The sequence below is a fragment of the Oncorhynchus keta genome, chromosome 29 (genome assembly GCF_023373465.1).
Source record: "Oncorhynchus keta strain PuntledgeMale-10-30-2019 chromosome 29, Oket_V2, whole genome shotgun sequence".
NCBI classification, from domain to species: domain Eukaryota; kingdom Metazoa; phylum Chordata; class Actinopteri; order Salmoniformes; family Salmonidae; genus Oncorhynchus; species Oncorhynchus keta.
The window spans coordinates 505502-520522 of NC_068449.1; the positions used below are offsets into that span (position 1 = coordinate 505502).

Below are 15021 nucleotides of genomic sequence, written 5' to 3' on the forward strand. Positions count from 1 at the left end.
ATTAACTGACGTGCCTAATGAAATAAAGGTTCCATCAAAAATAAAATAATCTGATTTGGTTTTTTTTTTTTAAATAAAAAATAATTATAATTACAATTATACGGCCCAGTGATGCTTAGAAACAAATGAAGGGTTACACATTTCAGTTGATCGTGCTCTTGGCATCCTCTCATGAATATTCATGAGATCAAAGGGGAGCATAAGACCAGTCCTCCGTAGAGCATCAACATCAGAAGAGAGACGGGGGATCTTACGGAAGACCAAGGCTGCTTGGTCGTTAAACGGTTGTTATCAATCATTTTGAAGTTAACGGATAAATAGGATTTAAACATGACTTTAAGAGGGCCACTGTGTCGTCTTCTACGGACGCAACTCAACAATACCTGTCAGAGCAGAGCGCATTCTGTGGCTGTTTTAGGAGCCCCATTCTCAAAAGGACAGGTAAGGAAAAAGCTCATATACTATTAGGATTAATTTATTTAATGATTATTTGATTGGGCTATTTCGTTTACCAGAATTATTGAACGTTGTCGATTTTTCTTTTAGAAAAGGGGAGGGGTGGAAAATGGACCCAAAGCCATCAGAGATGCTGGTCTGATCGAGAGACTTTCACATCTGGGTAAGTGATGGACATCTTAAAATTATAAAACAAACTTAGAAATGTACTGGTGGATTAAAATAATTGTGTATAAAACGTAGTCTAACCTTGAAATAGGTTAATGGTTCATGTGAGAGCTGCTTCCTCTTTTCCTATTACGGGAAGTAAAAGCATTATGTATTACATCAGTCTTTTACAATAAATGGGTCTAAGCTAATGTTGCCAATCAAAGAAACCAATCATATTTAGGATATTGTTTAGACATTGAATGCTGGCGATCTAAACAGATGTATTTATTTATTTTATTCTAAAACGATTATTAACTCGTAATTGAAACGGTAAAAGAGCGGTTTTATTGGGCCACATGGGCGAGAAAGAATGGGCAAGTCTCTGCTGTCGTCACGCCTTACGCACATACAGAACCTTCCCTGAAAAAGCGAACTCTCTCCTCCCATGTAGTAAGTACTACAGCTCTCCCTTTGTACGCCCGCGCCTATAATAGATTAATTGAAGGCCCTATCGCTGTCTTGACTGTTTGAAAGATGAAAATAAAAAAAATAGTTTGTGTAAACCTTACAGTGAGATTGTATCACCCATCCGGCTCCACGTGACTGCATGCTGTAACGTTGCTGTCTTTGGTAATATACAGTCTGTGTTCAAATCCAGAGTAAACCATGGGCTTGTTTCAGACCGTGGACCAATCAGAGCAAGGAGGCGCACAAACTGCGTCAGACAATATTCTTACACTTCCAAATACTTAATAATTAAATAATTAAAAGGGTCAGATCTTAATTGTGAAAAGATAAAATAATCTATATAAACTAAGCTAGGCTAGGGATGCCACACAGAACGAGTTTTTCTCAGCAAAACGGGTCGCATTAGTTGGTAAATCGTAGAACATTGTCCATGTGTGAGGCTACTTGTCTGCCTAAGGACCCGGGTCTTAGCAGAGGCTCATTCATTTCCTCACACACGATGATTCCACTTCTAAACCAATGGGGATTATTGTCAGGTCATAAATAGTGAGTCCTATGACGTCACAGAGAATGTGCAAGTTCTCGGCACACATCTGAATGAAGTGAGTGTAAACGTTCAAGCGAGACACAAATGTCCCAGTGTAGAGAACACCAGGTTCAGTTCTAGAATGTGCAAGTCATTTCCTGTAATCTTAGCTTCATCTCATCCCTGAGCATTCAGCCTGTGGGACAGATCAACAGCACAAGGTGCTTTTTTTTTTTTTTTTTTTGGGGGCAGCTACCCAATCAACCATTCCCCAGGGACGGTCTGTGGTGTAATATTTTTTTTTTTTTTTCTCTCTCTCTCTGTTGTCGGATGTGGACCACTGGCATACTTTTTACAAGACATCAAACCCCATAAGAAACACCAACATTTTTAAATACACAAATCCAAGGGGATTTTATGGCTTTTAAGTACTTTTATTTTTAGTTTTATATGAGCCCAGACTATTGGTACATGTATAAGTATTCGTGACCTCTGTTGTAACTTGCAGCTCATTGGGAAGAGAACGTTCCTGTTTACTCATCCTTAAAGGCCTTTTAGTCTATTGAGATCAATGCTTTGTTCATCTCCTGCTGTGTCCAAGCACGTGCCTTGTTGATATGACTCATGATCTCTTGTAAAAATCATTCACTTTGGTATGTAATATATTTCAGTTGTTTGAAAAAGTGGACTTAAACTGCTTGAGATGAGAAGTTTTAAAAAAATTATAAAGTAAATATGAAAAGTAAATAACTTTTTTTCTGATGCTAATTTGGCAACAAGGAGACTAAAAATGATATCCTCCTTTAATATCTAGAAGACTGAGATGTCTTTTCAAGAAACATCTCTTTGAACTGCATCAAATATCACTGGCCTTGCGTCAAGTGTAAATACATACTGTATTAGATCATGATTGCATGAACAGAGATGCACCCCCCCCTCCCGAGTACAGGATCCAGCTATTCCTGTCCAGCGGTCTAAGATGGTAACATGGGGGTGTGTTAGACATAACGTGGTATACCACATTGGTCTTGATCAGCAAAGTAACTCTACACCCACCAATCCAGTAGAATATTGTCACCCACAGATGTTGTTTCAAATCCCTTGTTTACTTCAACTCGTAAGTCATTAGTCCGAGGTGCCGACACTGGTAGATTTGGTGCATTGCAACTCAATTTCGTCGCAACCGTAGCAGTGGTAGTAGGAGGTGATCTTGTCTTGGAGAAACCTGAGAGGACACACATGGGGAAATGGGACACGTGGAAAGTAGTGCCCAGTCAGACATACAGGGGTTCCAGTGGCAGCTTGCATGCCTCCGTCTCGGCAATCAGAGATGCTATGAGAGGGGGGGGTGTAAAGAGAGCAAGGGTAGAGGGGGTTGGACATCAGAGCCTGGAGAAAGACCCTTTGGGGTGGCGAGTAGCCTAGTGGTTAACGCGTTGGGCCAGTAACCCGAAAGGTTGCTGGATCGAATCCCTGAGCTGACACGGTAAAAATCTATCGTTCTTCCCCTGAGCAAGGCAGTTAACCTACTGTTCCCCTGTAGGCTGTCATTGTATATAATAATTTGTTCTTAACTGACTTGCCTAGTTAAATAAAGGTTTAAAAAAATATATACGGTTGAAGTCGGAAGTTTACATACACCTTAGCCAAGTACATTTAATCTCAGTTTTTCACAATTCCTGACATTTAATCCTAGTAAAGATTAATTGCCTGTTAGGTCAGTTAGGATCACCACTTTATTTTAAGAATGTGAAATGTCAGAATAATATAGTAGAGAGAATTATTTATTTCAGCTTTTATTTCTTTCATCACATTCCCAGTGGGTCAGAAGTTTACTTACACCCAATTAGTATTTGATAGCATTGCCTTTAAATTGTTTAACTTGGGTCATACATTTGGGGTCGCCTTCCACAAGTTTCCCACAATAAGTTGGGTGGATTTTGTCCCATTCCTCCTGACAGAGCTGGTGTAACTGAGTCGGGTTTGTAGGACTTTGTTGTCCTTAAGCCATTTTACCACAACTTTGGAAGTATGCTTGGGGTCATTGTCCATTTGGAAGAGCCATTTGCGACCAAGCTTTAACTTCCTGACTGATGTCTTGAGATGTTGCTTCAATATATCCACATAATTTTCCACCTCATGATGCCATCGATTTTGTGAAGTGCACCAGACCCTCCTGCAGCAAAGCACCCCCACAACATGATGCTGCCACCCCCGTGCTTCATGGTTGGGATGGTGTTCTTCAGCTTGCAAGCCTCCCCCTTTTTCCACCAAGCATAACAATGGTGATTATGGCCAAACAGTTAAATTTTTGTTTCATCCAACCGGACGACATTTCTCCAAAAAGTACGATCTTTGTCCCCATGTGTAAAGAATAGTCAGGCTTTTTTTATGGCGGTTTTGGAGCAGTAGCTTCTTCCTTGCTGAGCGGCCTTTCAGGTTATGTCGATATAGGACTCATTTTACTGTGGATATAGATACTTTTGTACCTGTTTCCTCAGCATCTTCACAAGGTCCTTTGCTGTTGTTCTGGGATGGATTTGCACTTTTCACACCAAAGTACGTTAATCTCAAGGAGACAGAATGTGTCTCCTTCCTGAGTGGTATGACGGCTGCGTGGTCCCATGGTGTTTATACTTGCATACTATTGTTTGTACAGATGAATGTTGTACCTTCAGGCGTTTAGAAATTGCTCCCAAGTATGAACCAGACTTGTGGAGGTCTAAAAAAAAAAATCTGAGGTCTTTGCTGATTTCTTTTGATTTTCCCATGATGTCAAGCAAAGAGTCACTGCGTTTGAAGGTAGGCCTTGAAATGCATTCACAGATAAACCTCCAAGTGACTCAAATTATGTCAATTAGCCAGAAGCTTCTAAAGCCATGAGATAATTTTCTGGAATTTTCCAAGCTGTTTTAAGGCATAGTCAACTTAGTGTATGTAAATTTCTGACCCACTGGACTTGGAATAATCTGTCTGTAAACAAGTGTAGGAAGAATTACTTGTGTCATGCACAAAGTAGATGTCCTAACCGACTTACCAAAACTATAGTTTGTTAACAAGACATTTGTGGAGTGGTTGAAAAACCTTCGACTGTGTGTGTGTGTGTGTGTGTGTGTGTGTGTGTGTGTGTGTGTGTGTAGCTTAATGTGACAGTGAAAATACTGCCACAACCGTCTGGGCCACAAACTCACATCCCTTCAACACAACAAGCTCTAAAAGCAGCGTCCATCCAACAAACCCACAAAAGCCAAGACTGTTTCTCGATCTGGGATCTAGATCCTTCTAGGTCTCAGGAATCCATCAGTTATGCACTTAGCCATGAACAAAATTCCTCAATTTGCTGTTAAATTAATCCATTTTTTTATTTTTATTTTTTTAAACAATAATGAATATTAAAAAAATACCTTTTTAATTTCCTCATGACTGTTATTTGATTTAATTGTGCAGATTACCCAGTGCATGACTGTTATTTGATTTCATTGTGCAGATTACCCAGTGCATGACTTCGGAGAACTGAGCTTCCAGTATCTGGAGAAGGACGAGCCTTACATGCACGTCCCCTTTCCTCGTACCGTGGGCAGAGCTAACAAACTGCTGTCAGGGGCCGTCAGCAATGCTGTGGGAGCCGGACACACTACCATCATGCTGGGAGGAGACCACAGGTACATACCACAACAACAACCCTTCATGTTCTCGGAGAACACTTATTTTAGCAACAGCGACTTATAGAAATGAAGTTTTTAATTTTTTATTTTACCTTTATTTAACCAGGCAAGTCAGTTAAGAACACATTCTTATGTTCAATGACGGCCTGGGAACAGTGGGTTAGGGGCAGAACGACAGATTTGTACCTTGTCAGCTCGGGGGTTTGAACTCGCAACCTTCCGGTTACTAGTCCAACGCTCTAACCACTAGGCTACCCTGCCGCCCCTCTAACCACTAGGCTTAGGACTCTAGACACTGCGAGAGTAACCTGGGTAACCAGCTTCTTTATGATAGTGACACATATAGGTCATATATATATATATATATATATATATGTTCCCAGGGAATAATGGGGATTGGATACTAACTCACTTCCTGATCTCTCTCTCTCCTCGCAGCCTGGCCATTGGTTCAGTGGAAGGCCACGCTAAGCAGCGTCCTGACCTGTGTCTGATCTGGGTCGACGCCCACGCTGACATAAACACGCCCTTCACCTCTCCCTCAGGCAACCTCCACGGACAGTCGGTAGCCTTCATGCTCAAAGAGCTGCAGAACAAGGTCAGAGAACGGGGCCTTGGGGCATTCTCACTAGCCTGGTTCTTCCCCTGAGACATGCCTGTAGACTATTATAACTATCTGCCTGTTCCCAGATCTGTTTGTGCTTGCATAACCTTCTTTTAGATACCATAGGAGTCTACAGCCATGTCTCAGGACAAGCTTGTTCCCAGATCTGTTTGTGCTTGCATAACCTTCTTTTAGATACCATAGGAGTCTACAGCCATGTCTCAGGACAAGCCTGTTCCCAGATCTGTTCGTGCTTGCATAACCTTCTTTTAGATACCATAGGAATCTACAGCCATGTCTCAGGACAAGCCTGTTCCCAGATCTGTTCATGCTTGCATAACCTTCTTTTAGATACCATAGGAATCTACAGCCATGTCTCAGGACAAGCCTGTTCCCAGATCTGTTCGTGCTTGCATAACCTTCTTTTAGATACCATAGGAATGTACAGCCATGTCTCAGGACAAGCCTGTTCCCAGATCTGTTCGTGCTTGCATAACCTTCTTTTAGATACCATAGGAGTCTACAGCCATGTCTCAGGACAAGCCTGTTCCCAGATCTGTTCGTGCTTGCATAACCTTCTTTTAGATACCATAGGAGTCTACAGCCATGTCTCAGGACAAGCCTGTTCCCAGATCTGTTCGTGCTTGCATAACCTTCTTTTAGATACCATAGGAGTCTACAGCCATGTCTCAGGACAAGCCTGTTCCCAGATCTGTTTGTGCTTGCATAACCTTCTTTTAGATACCATAGGAGTCTACAGCCATGTCTCAGGACAAGCCTGTTCCCAGATCTGTTCGTGCTTGCATAACCTATTCCTATTGGCATGTCGTGTTCTGAGAGCAGGCTATATTCTCACTACAACAAGGCTACACTTTACGACAGTAAAACTCCTCTGCCCTGATACTCACCTCTTGTTATTGTTGTCTGTAGATGCCAGAGCTCCCAGGCTTCTCCTGGGTGAAGCCCTTCCTGTCGGCTAAAGACCTGGTCTACATTGGCCTGAGAGACGTAGACCCGGGAGAGTAGTAAGTACACTTCTCTGTACACTACTAAGTACAATAATCTGGATTATAACACACAGATAAACCCTTGGTCTAAATAGTAGTATAGTCGATTACAACAGGTGTAGAACGTACAGTGAAATGCTTACTGAAAAGCCCCTAACCAACAAATGCAGTTTAAAAAAAATATGGACAAGAATAAGAGATAAAAGTAACAAGTAATTAAAGAGGAGCAGTAAAATAACAATAGCGAGACTATAAACAGGGGTACCGGTACAGAGTCAATGGGCACCGGTCAATTGAGGTAATATGTACATGTAGGTAGAGTTATTAAAGTGACTATGCATAGATGACAACAGCAGAGAGCAGCAGTGGTGTAAAATAGGGGGAAATAGTCAACCTGTCAGGATGCTCTCGATGGTGCAGCTGTAGAACCTTTTGAGGATCTGAGGACCCATGCCAAATATTTTCACTTTCCTGAGGGGGAATAGGTTTTGTCGTGCCCTTTTCAAGACTGTCTTGGTGTGCTTGGACCATCATAGTGTGTTGGTGATGTGGACGCCAAGGAACTTGAAGCTCTCAACCTGCTCCACTGCAGCCCTGTGGATGAGAATGGGGACGTGCTCGGTCCTCCTTTTCCTGTAGTCCACAATCATCTGCTTTGTCTTGATCACGTTGAGGGAGAGGTTGTTGTCCTGGCAACACACTGCCAGGTTTCTGACCTCGTCCCAATAGGCTGTCTCGTCGTTGTCGGTGATGAGGCCTACCACTGTTGTGTCATCTGCAAACTTAATGATGGTGTTGGAGTCGTGCCTGGCTGTGCAGTCATGAGTGAACAGCGAGTACAGGAGGGGACTGAGCACACACCCCTGAGGGTTCCCCTGTGTTGAGGATCAGCGTGGCGGTTGTGTTGTTACCTACCCTTACCACCTGGGGGTGGCCCGTCAGGAAGTCCAGGATCCAGTTGTAGAGGGAGGTGTTTAGTCCCAGGGTCCTTAACTTATTGATGAGCTTTGAGGGCACTGTGGTGTTGAACGCTGAGCTGTATTCAATGATAGTTTGCCGCCTCTGGATGGGAGTTTTCTTGTTTGCTTATGTCGGAATACAGCTCATTCAATGCTGTCTTAGTGCCAACCTCAGTCTGTGGTGGTATGTAGACAGCTACAAAAAACACAGATGAAAGTGTGGTCTAAAGCTTATCATGAGAAACTCTACCTCAGGCGAGCAATAGCTCCTCGCAGTCCTGATGTCTAGAAGTTATTTTCGGTCATAAGAGACGGTAGCGGCAAAATTATGTACAAAAAAATAACAAGTTACAAACAATGCAAATAAACAAACAAACTTATATCTGTAGTGTATTGTAGCAGTAGTATACACTTCCATTACATTTCAGTCATTAGCAGATACTCTTATCCAGAGTGACTCACAGTGCATTCAACTTAAGGTACAGTGCCTAACACAGGAAAGTATTCGGCCCCCTTGAACTTTGCGACCTTTTGCCACATTTCAGGCTTCAAACATAAATAAACCTTTATCTGTGGAAAGAACTGAAAACTGATGTTCACAAATGCTCTCCATCCAACCTCACTGAGCTCTAGCTGTTTTGCAAGGATGAATGGGACAAAATTTCAGTCTCTCGATGTGCAAAACTGATAGAGACATACCCCAAGCGACTTACAGCTGTAATCGCAGCAAAAGGTGGCGCTACAAAGTATTAACTTAAGGGGGCTGAATAATTTTGCACGCCCAATTTTTCAGTTTTTGATTTGTTAAAAAAGTTTGAAATATCCAATAAATGTCGTTCCACTTCATGATTGTGTCCCACTTGTTGTTGATTCTCCACAAAAAAAATACAGTTTTATATCTTTATGTTTGAAGCCTGAAATGTGGCAAAAGGTCGCAAAGTTCAAGGGGGCCGAATACTTTCGCAAGGCACTGTAGCTAGGTGGGACAACCACATACCAGTCATACCACATACCAGTCATACCACAGGTAAACCACAGTCACTTGGTTTCGTCTTTTGTGTTTCTGTATTCTGATAGTAAAGTTGATCTGGATAAGATTGTCTGCTAACTGACTCAAATATGAATTGACTTATTTTTTGTTATTTTTTTTTACATCCAAATACACTTCCAGGCATGATACTAATGACATTCTACTCTCCTCTCTCCTCACAGCGACATCCTGAAGGACTTGGGTGTCCAGTACTTCACAATGAGAGACATCGACAGACTCGGCATCCAGAGAGTCATGGAAGTCACTTTCGACCACCTCTTGTCAAGGTCATTTAATTACACCATACCATTGTGGTCGATAGTTTGGATGTATTTAGTTGACAATTGAATTTGAAAGTTGAAAGTTGATTCGCCGAACTGTATTCCGAACCAGTTTTCTTCTCCTCTTGTCCAACAGGAAGCAGCGGCCGATCCATCTGAGTTTTGACATTGACGCGATGGACCCGTCTTTGGCCCCGGCCACAGGAACACCAGTAAACGGAGGACTGACCTACAGAGAAGGAATCTGGATCACAGAGGAGATTCACAACACAGGTATGTTAGGGCTATAATGATCCACAACACAGGTATGTTAGGGCTATAATGATCCACAACACAGGTATGTTAGGGCTATAATGATCCACAACACAGGTATGTTAGGGCTATAATGATCCACAACACAGGTATGTTAGGGCTATAATGATCCACAACACAGGTATGTTAGGGCTATAATGATCCACAACACAGGTATGTTAGGGCTATAATGATCCACAACACAGGTATGTTAGGGCTATAATGATCCACAACACAGGTATGTTAGGGCTATAATGATCCACAACACCGGTATGTTAGGGCTATAATGATCCATAACACAGGTATGTTAGGGCTATAATGATCCACAACACAGGTATGTTAGGGCTATAATGATCCACAACACAGGTATGTTAGGGCTATAATGATCCACAACACCGGTATGTTAGGGCTATAATGATCCATAACACAGGTATGTTAGGGCTATAATGATCCACAACACAGGTATGTTAGGGCTATAATGATCCACAACACAGGTATGTTAGGGCTATAATGATCCACAACACAGGTATGTTAGGGCTATAATGATCCACAACACAGGTATGTTAGGGCTATAATGATCCACAACACAGGTATGTTAGGGCTATAATGATCCACAACACAGGTATGTTAGGGCTATAATGATCCACAACACAGGTATGTTAGGGCTATAATGATCCACAACACAGGTATGTTAGGGCTATAATGATCCACAACACAGGTATGTTAGGGCTATAATGATCCATAACACAGGTATGTTAGGGCTATAATGATCCACAACACAGGTATGTTAGGGCTATAATGATCCACAACACAGGTATGTTAGGGCTATAATGATCCATAACACAGGTATGTTAGGGCTATAATGATCCACAACACAGGTATGTTAGGGCTATAATGATCCACAACACAGGTATGTTAGGGCTATAATGATCCACAACACAGGTATGTTAGGGCTATAATGATCCATAACACAGGTATGTTAGGGCTATAATGATCCATAACACAGGTATGTTAGGGCTATAATGATCCACAACACAGGTATGTTAGGGCTATAATGATCCATAACACAGGTATGTTAGGGCTATAATGATCCACAACACAGGTATGTTAGGGCTATAATGATCCACAACACAGGTATGTTAGGGCTATAATGATTCACAACACAGGTATGTTAGGGCTATAATGATCCACAACACAGGTATGTTAGGGCTATAATGATCCACAACACAGGTATGTTAGGACTATAATGATCCACAACACAGGAATGTTAGGGCTATAATGATTCACAACACAGGTATGTTAGGGCTATAATGATCCACAACACAGGTATGTTAGGGCTATAATGATCCACAACACAGGTATGTTAGGACTATAATGATCCATAACACAGGTATGTTAGGGCTATAATGATCCACAACACAGGTATGTTAGGGCTATAATGATCCACAACACAGGTGTGTTAGGGCTATAATGATCCACAACACCGGTATGTTAGGGCTATAATGATCCACAACACAGGTATGTTAGGGCTATAATGATCCACAACACAGGTATGTTAGGGCTATAATGATCCACAACACAGGTATGTTAGGACTATAATGATTCACAACACAGGTATGTTAGGGCTATAATGATCCACAACACAGGTATGTTAGGGCTATAATGATCCACAACACAGGTATGTTAGGACTATAATGATCCATAACACAGGTATGTTAGGGCTATAATGATCCACAACACAGGTATGTTAGGGCTATAATGATCCACAACACAGGTATGTTAGGGCTATAATGATCCACAACACAGGTATGTTAGGGCTATAATGATCCACAACACAGGTATGTTAGGGCTATAATGATCCACAACACAGGTATGTTAGGGCTATAATGATCCACAACACAGGTATGTTAGGGCTATAATGATCCACAACACAGGTATGTTAGGGCTATAATGATCCACAACACAGGTATGTTAGGGCTATAATGATCCACAACACAGGTATGTTAGGGCTATAATGATCCATAACACAGGTATGTTAGGGCTATAATGATCCACAACACAGATATGTTAGGGCTATAATGATCCATAACACAGGTATGTTAGGGCTATAATTATTCTGTTTTGAGAAGAGGGAGTTTGTATATATATTCAAATGGCAGCCGTACGTAGCCGATGTGAAATGGCTAGCTAGTTAGCGGTGGTGCGCGCTAATACCATTTCAATCGGTGACGTCACTCGCTCTGAGACCTTGAAGTAGTGGTTCCCCCTTTGCTCTGCAAGGGCCGCGGCTTTTGTGGAGCGATGGGTAACGATGCTTCGAGGGTGACTGTTGTTGATGTGTGCAGAAGGTCCCTGGTTCACGCCCAGGTCGGGGCGAGGGGACGGACGTAAAGTCTAAACTGTTACACATAGACACTGAAATACAGGGATAATGATCAGAAATTTTACTTCAAAGAAACTGTCACACGAACACATTCAGAAGCAATACAGAGGGAAGGTCTGTCGTTAAACTTGGAGAAGTTTCTTCAAGTAGGAATGAAGGATGTAGGTAATGTTGTCAGTCTGGTGTAGAAGGATTGTTCTACTCTGTTATATCACCAGCTGGGTGTTCTGTGTGCAAGGAGTTTTGAATGTTCGTTTTAGTTCCTCTAAGTTATGGCCGACTCTTGGTAGGATGAGAATAGTGGGTACGTAACCTTTATTATATTTATACTTATGGTACGATGAGAATATAAACGTTGTCTATGAAGTAACATTTCGATCTGAAACATTGTTTGACGTCCAGTTTCTTTGTTTGCCGTAAAACTTCTGTCTGCAACGTTCTACCAAAGGAACTGAAACTAATAGAGTGGTACTTGTCTTTTAATCTCCAGGGTTGTTGTCAGTGATGGACCTTGTTGAGGTCAACCCAGACCTGGGCGCGAGTCGTGAGGCGGTGGAGAGCACCGCTTCCATGGCGGTGGACGTCATCGTATCCGCCCTAGGGCAGACCCGTGAGGGAGGTCCCATCACTCAGGAGTCGCAAACGCTCAAAGAGGATACGGAACAGCTCCGGCTCTAGAACACACAGCTTCTAGAACACACAGCTTCTAGAACACACAGCTTCTAGAACACACAGCTTCTAGAAGACTAAGAACTTTCAACATGTGACCACTTGGCATTCCTGAATTCTAAAAGACATTTACATACACACTCTGATGCAGTAGTTGGAAAGTCTTCTGTGTGTATGGTGCTGAATGGCAACCTGTTCAACAGACAGTCAAACTTCAAGCATGACTGAACTTATAATAACCAATAAGCCCCAAATAAAGGCTTTATACGCCTTGTTTTACTAAGATGACTTTAAAAACTTAGCCTGGGCCCAGATCTTTGCTATCATATCATCTGTTTGGCAGGACAAGGAATCGCACAAAATAGTCACACAAACAGACTGGTACCCAGGCTATGGAAAGCTCTCATCTAAAATGTCAACTGTAATTGATGTGATCAGCTGGTCTCCCTGGCCTTTTTAAAGACAGCCTGCAAAGCTCCACTAGGGAAATTTTGACTGTGATCAGTAGTATGCCATAGACATAGTGATCAGCAGTGTGCCATAGACATAGTGATCAGCAGTATGCCATAGACATAGTGATCAGTAGTATGCCATAGACATAGTGATCAGTAGTATGCCATAGACATAGTGATCAGCAGTATGCCATAGACATAGTGATCAGCAGTATGCCATAGACATAGTGATCAGCAGTATGCCATAGACATAGTGATCAGTAGTATGCCATAGACATAGTGATCAGCAGTATGCCATAGACATAGTGATCAGTAGTATGCCATAGACATAGTGATCAGTAGTATGCCATAGACATAGTGATCAGTAGTATGCCATAGACATAGTGATCAGCAGTATGCCATAGACATAGTGATCAGCAGTATGCCATAGACATAGTGATCAGCAGTATGCCATAGACATAGTGATCAGTAGTATGCCATAGACATAGTGATCAGTAGTATGCCATAGACATAGTGATCAGCAGTATGCCATAGACATAGTGATCAGCAGTATGCCATAGACATAGTGATCAGCAGTATGCCATAGACATAGTGATCAGCAGTATGCCATAGACATAGTGATCAGCAGTATGCCATAGACATAGTGATCAGCAGTATGCCATAGACATAGTGATCAGTAGTATGCCATAGACATAGTGATCAGTAGTATGCCATAGACATAGTGATCAGCAGTGTGCCATAGACATAGTGATCAGCAGTATGCCATAGACATAGTGATCAGTAGTATGCCATAGACATAGTGATCAGTAGTATGCCATAGACATAGTGATCAGCAGTATGCCATAGACATAGTGATCAGCAGTATGCCATAGACATAGTGATCAGCAGTATGCCATAGACATAGTGATCAGCAGTATGCCATAGACATAGTGATCAGCAGTATGTCATAGACATAGTGATCAGCAGTATGCCATAGACATAGTGATCAGTAGTATGCCATAGACATAGTGATCAGCAGTGTGCCATAGACATAGTGATCAGCAGTGTGCCATAGACATAGTGATCAGCAGTATGCCATAGACATAGTGATCAGCAGTATGCCATAGACATAGTGATCAGCAGTATGCCATAGACATAGTGATCAGCAGTATGCCATAGACATAGTGATCAGCAGTGTGCCATAGACATAGTGATCAGCAGTATGCCATAGACATAGTGATCAGCAGTATGCCATAGACATAGTGATCAGCAGTATGTCATAGACATAGTGATCAGCAGTATGCCATAGACATAGTGATCAGTAGTATGCCATAGACATAGTGATCAGCAGTATGCCATAGACATAGTGATCAGTAGTATGCCATAGACATAGTGATCAGCAGTATGCCATAGACATAGTGATCAGCAGTATGCCATAGACATAGTGATCAGCAGTGTGCCATAGACATAGTGATCAGCAGTATGCCATACACTTTATTTAATTAGGCAAGTCAGTTAAGAACAAATTCTTATTTCCAATAACGGCCTAGGAACATTTACATTTACATTTACATTTAAGTCATTTAGCAGACGCTCTTATCCAGAGCGACTTACAAACTGGCATCTTATGACAACCAGTGGAACAGCCACTTGCATCTAAATCTTGTTGGGGGAGAAGGGGGGTGAGAAGGATTACTTACCCTTACTTACCCTATCCTAGGTATTCCTTGAAGAGGTGGGGTTTCAGGTGTCTCCGGAAGGTGGTGATTGACTCCGCTGTCCTGGCGTCGTGAGGGAGTTTGTTCCACCATTGGGGGGCCAGGGCAGCGAACAGTTTTGACTGTGGGTTAACTGGTCTAGGAACAGTGGGTTAACTGGTCTAGGAACAGTGGGTTAACTGGTCTAGGAACAGTGGGTTAACTGGTCTAGGAACAGTGGGTTAACTGGTCTAGGAACAGTGGGTTAACTGGTCTAGGAACAGTGGGTTAACTGGGCTAGGAACAGTGGGTTAACTGGTCTAGGAACAGTGGGTTAACTGGTCTAGGAACAGTGGGTTAACTGGTCTAGGAACAGTGGGTTAACTGGGCTAGGAACAGTGGGT

The 15021-nt window shown here is 42.2% G+C and overlaps 1 protein-coding gene across 1 annotated transcript; it reads left to right on the forward strand.

Moving 5' to 3' along the window:
- Positions 1 to 214: 214 nt before the first annotated feature.
- LOC118379071 (arginase-2, mitochondrial-like) lies at positions 215 to 14375 on the forward strand. Its single transcript, XM_052485417.1, has 8 exons — positions 215 to 441; positions 547 to 619; positions 5088 to 5262; positions 5704 to 5863; positions 6800 to 6894; positions 9048 to 9152; positions 9283 to 9419; positions 12311 to 14375. Exons 1-8 carry the CDS (start codon positions 331 to 333, stop codon positions 12496 to 12498), a joined length of 1044 nt encoding a protein of 347 aa, XP_052341377.1. The 5' UTR covers positions 215 to 330; the 3' UTR covers positions 12499 to 14375.
- Positions 14376 to 15021: the final 646 nt, after the last annotated feature.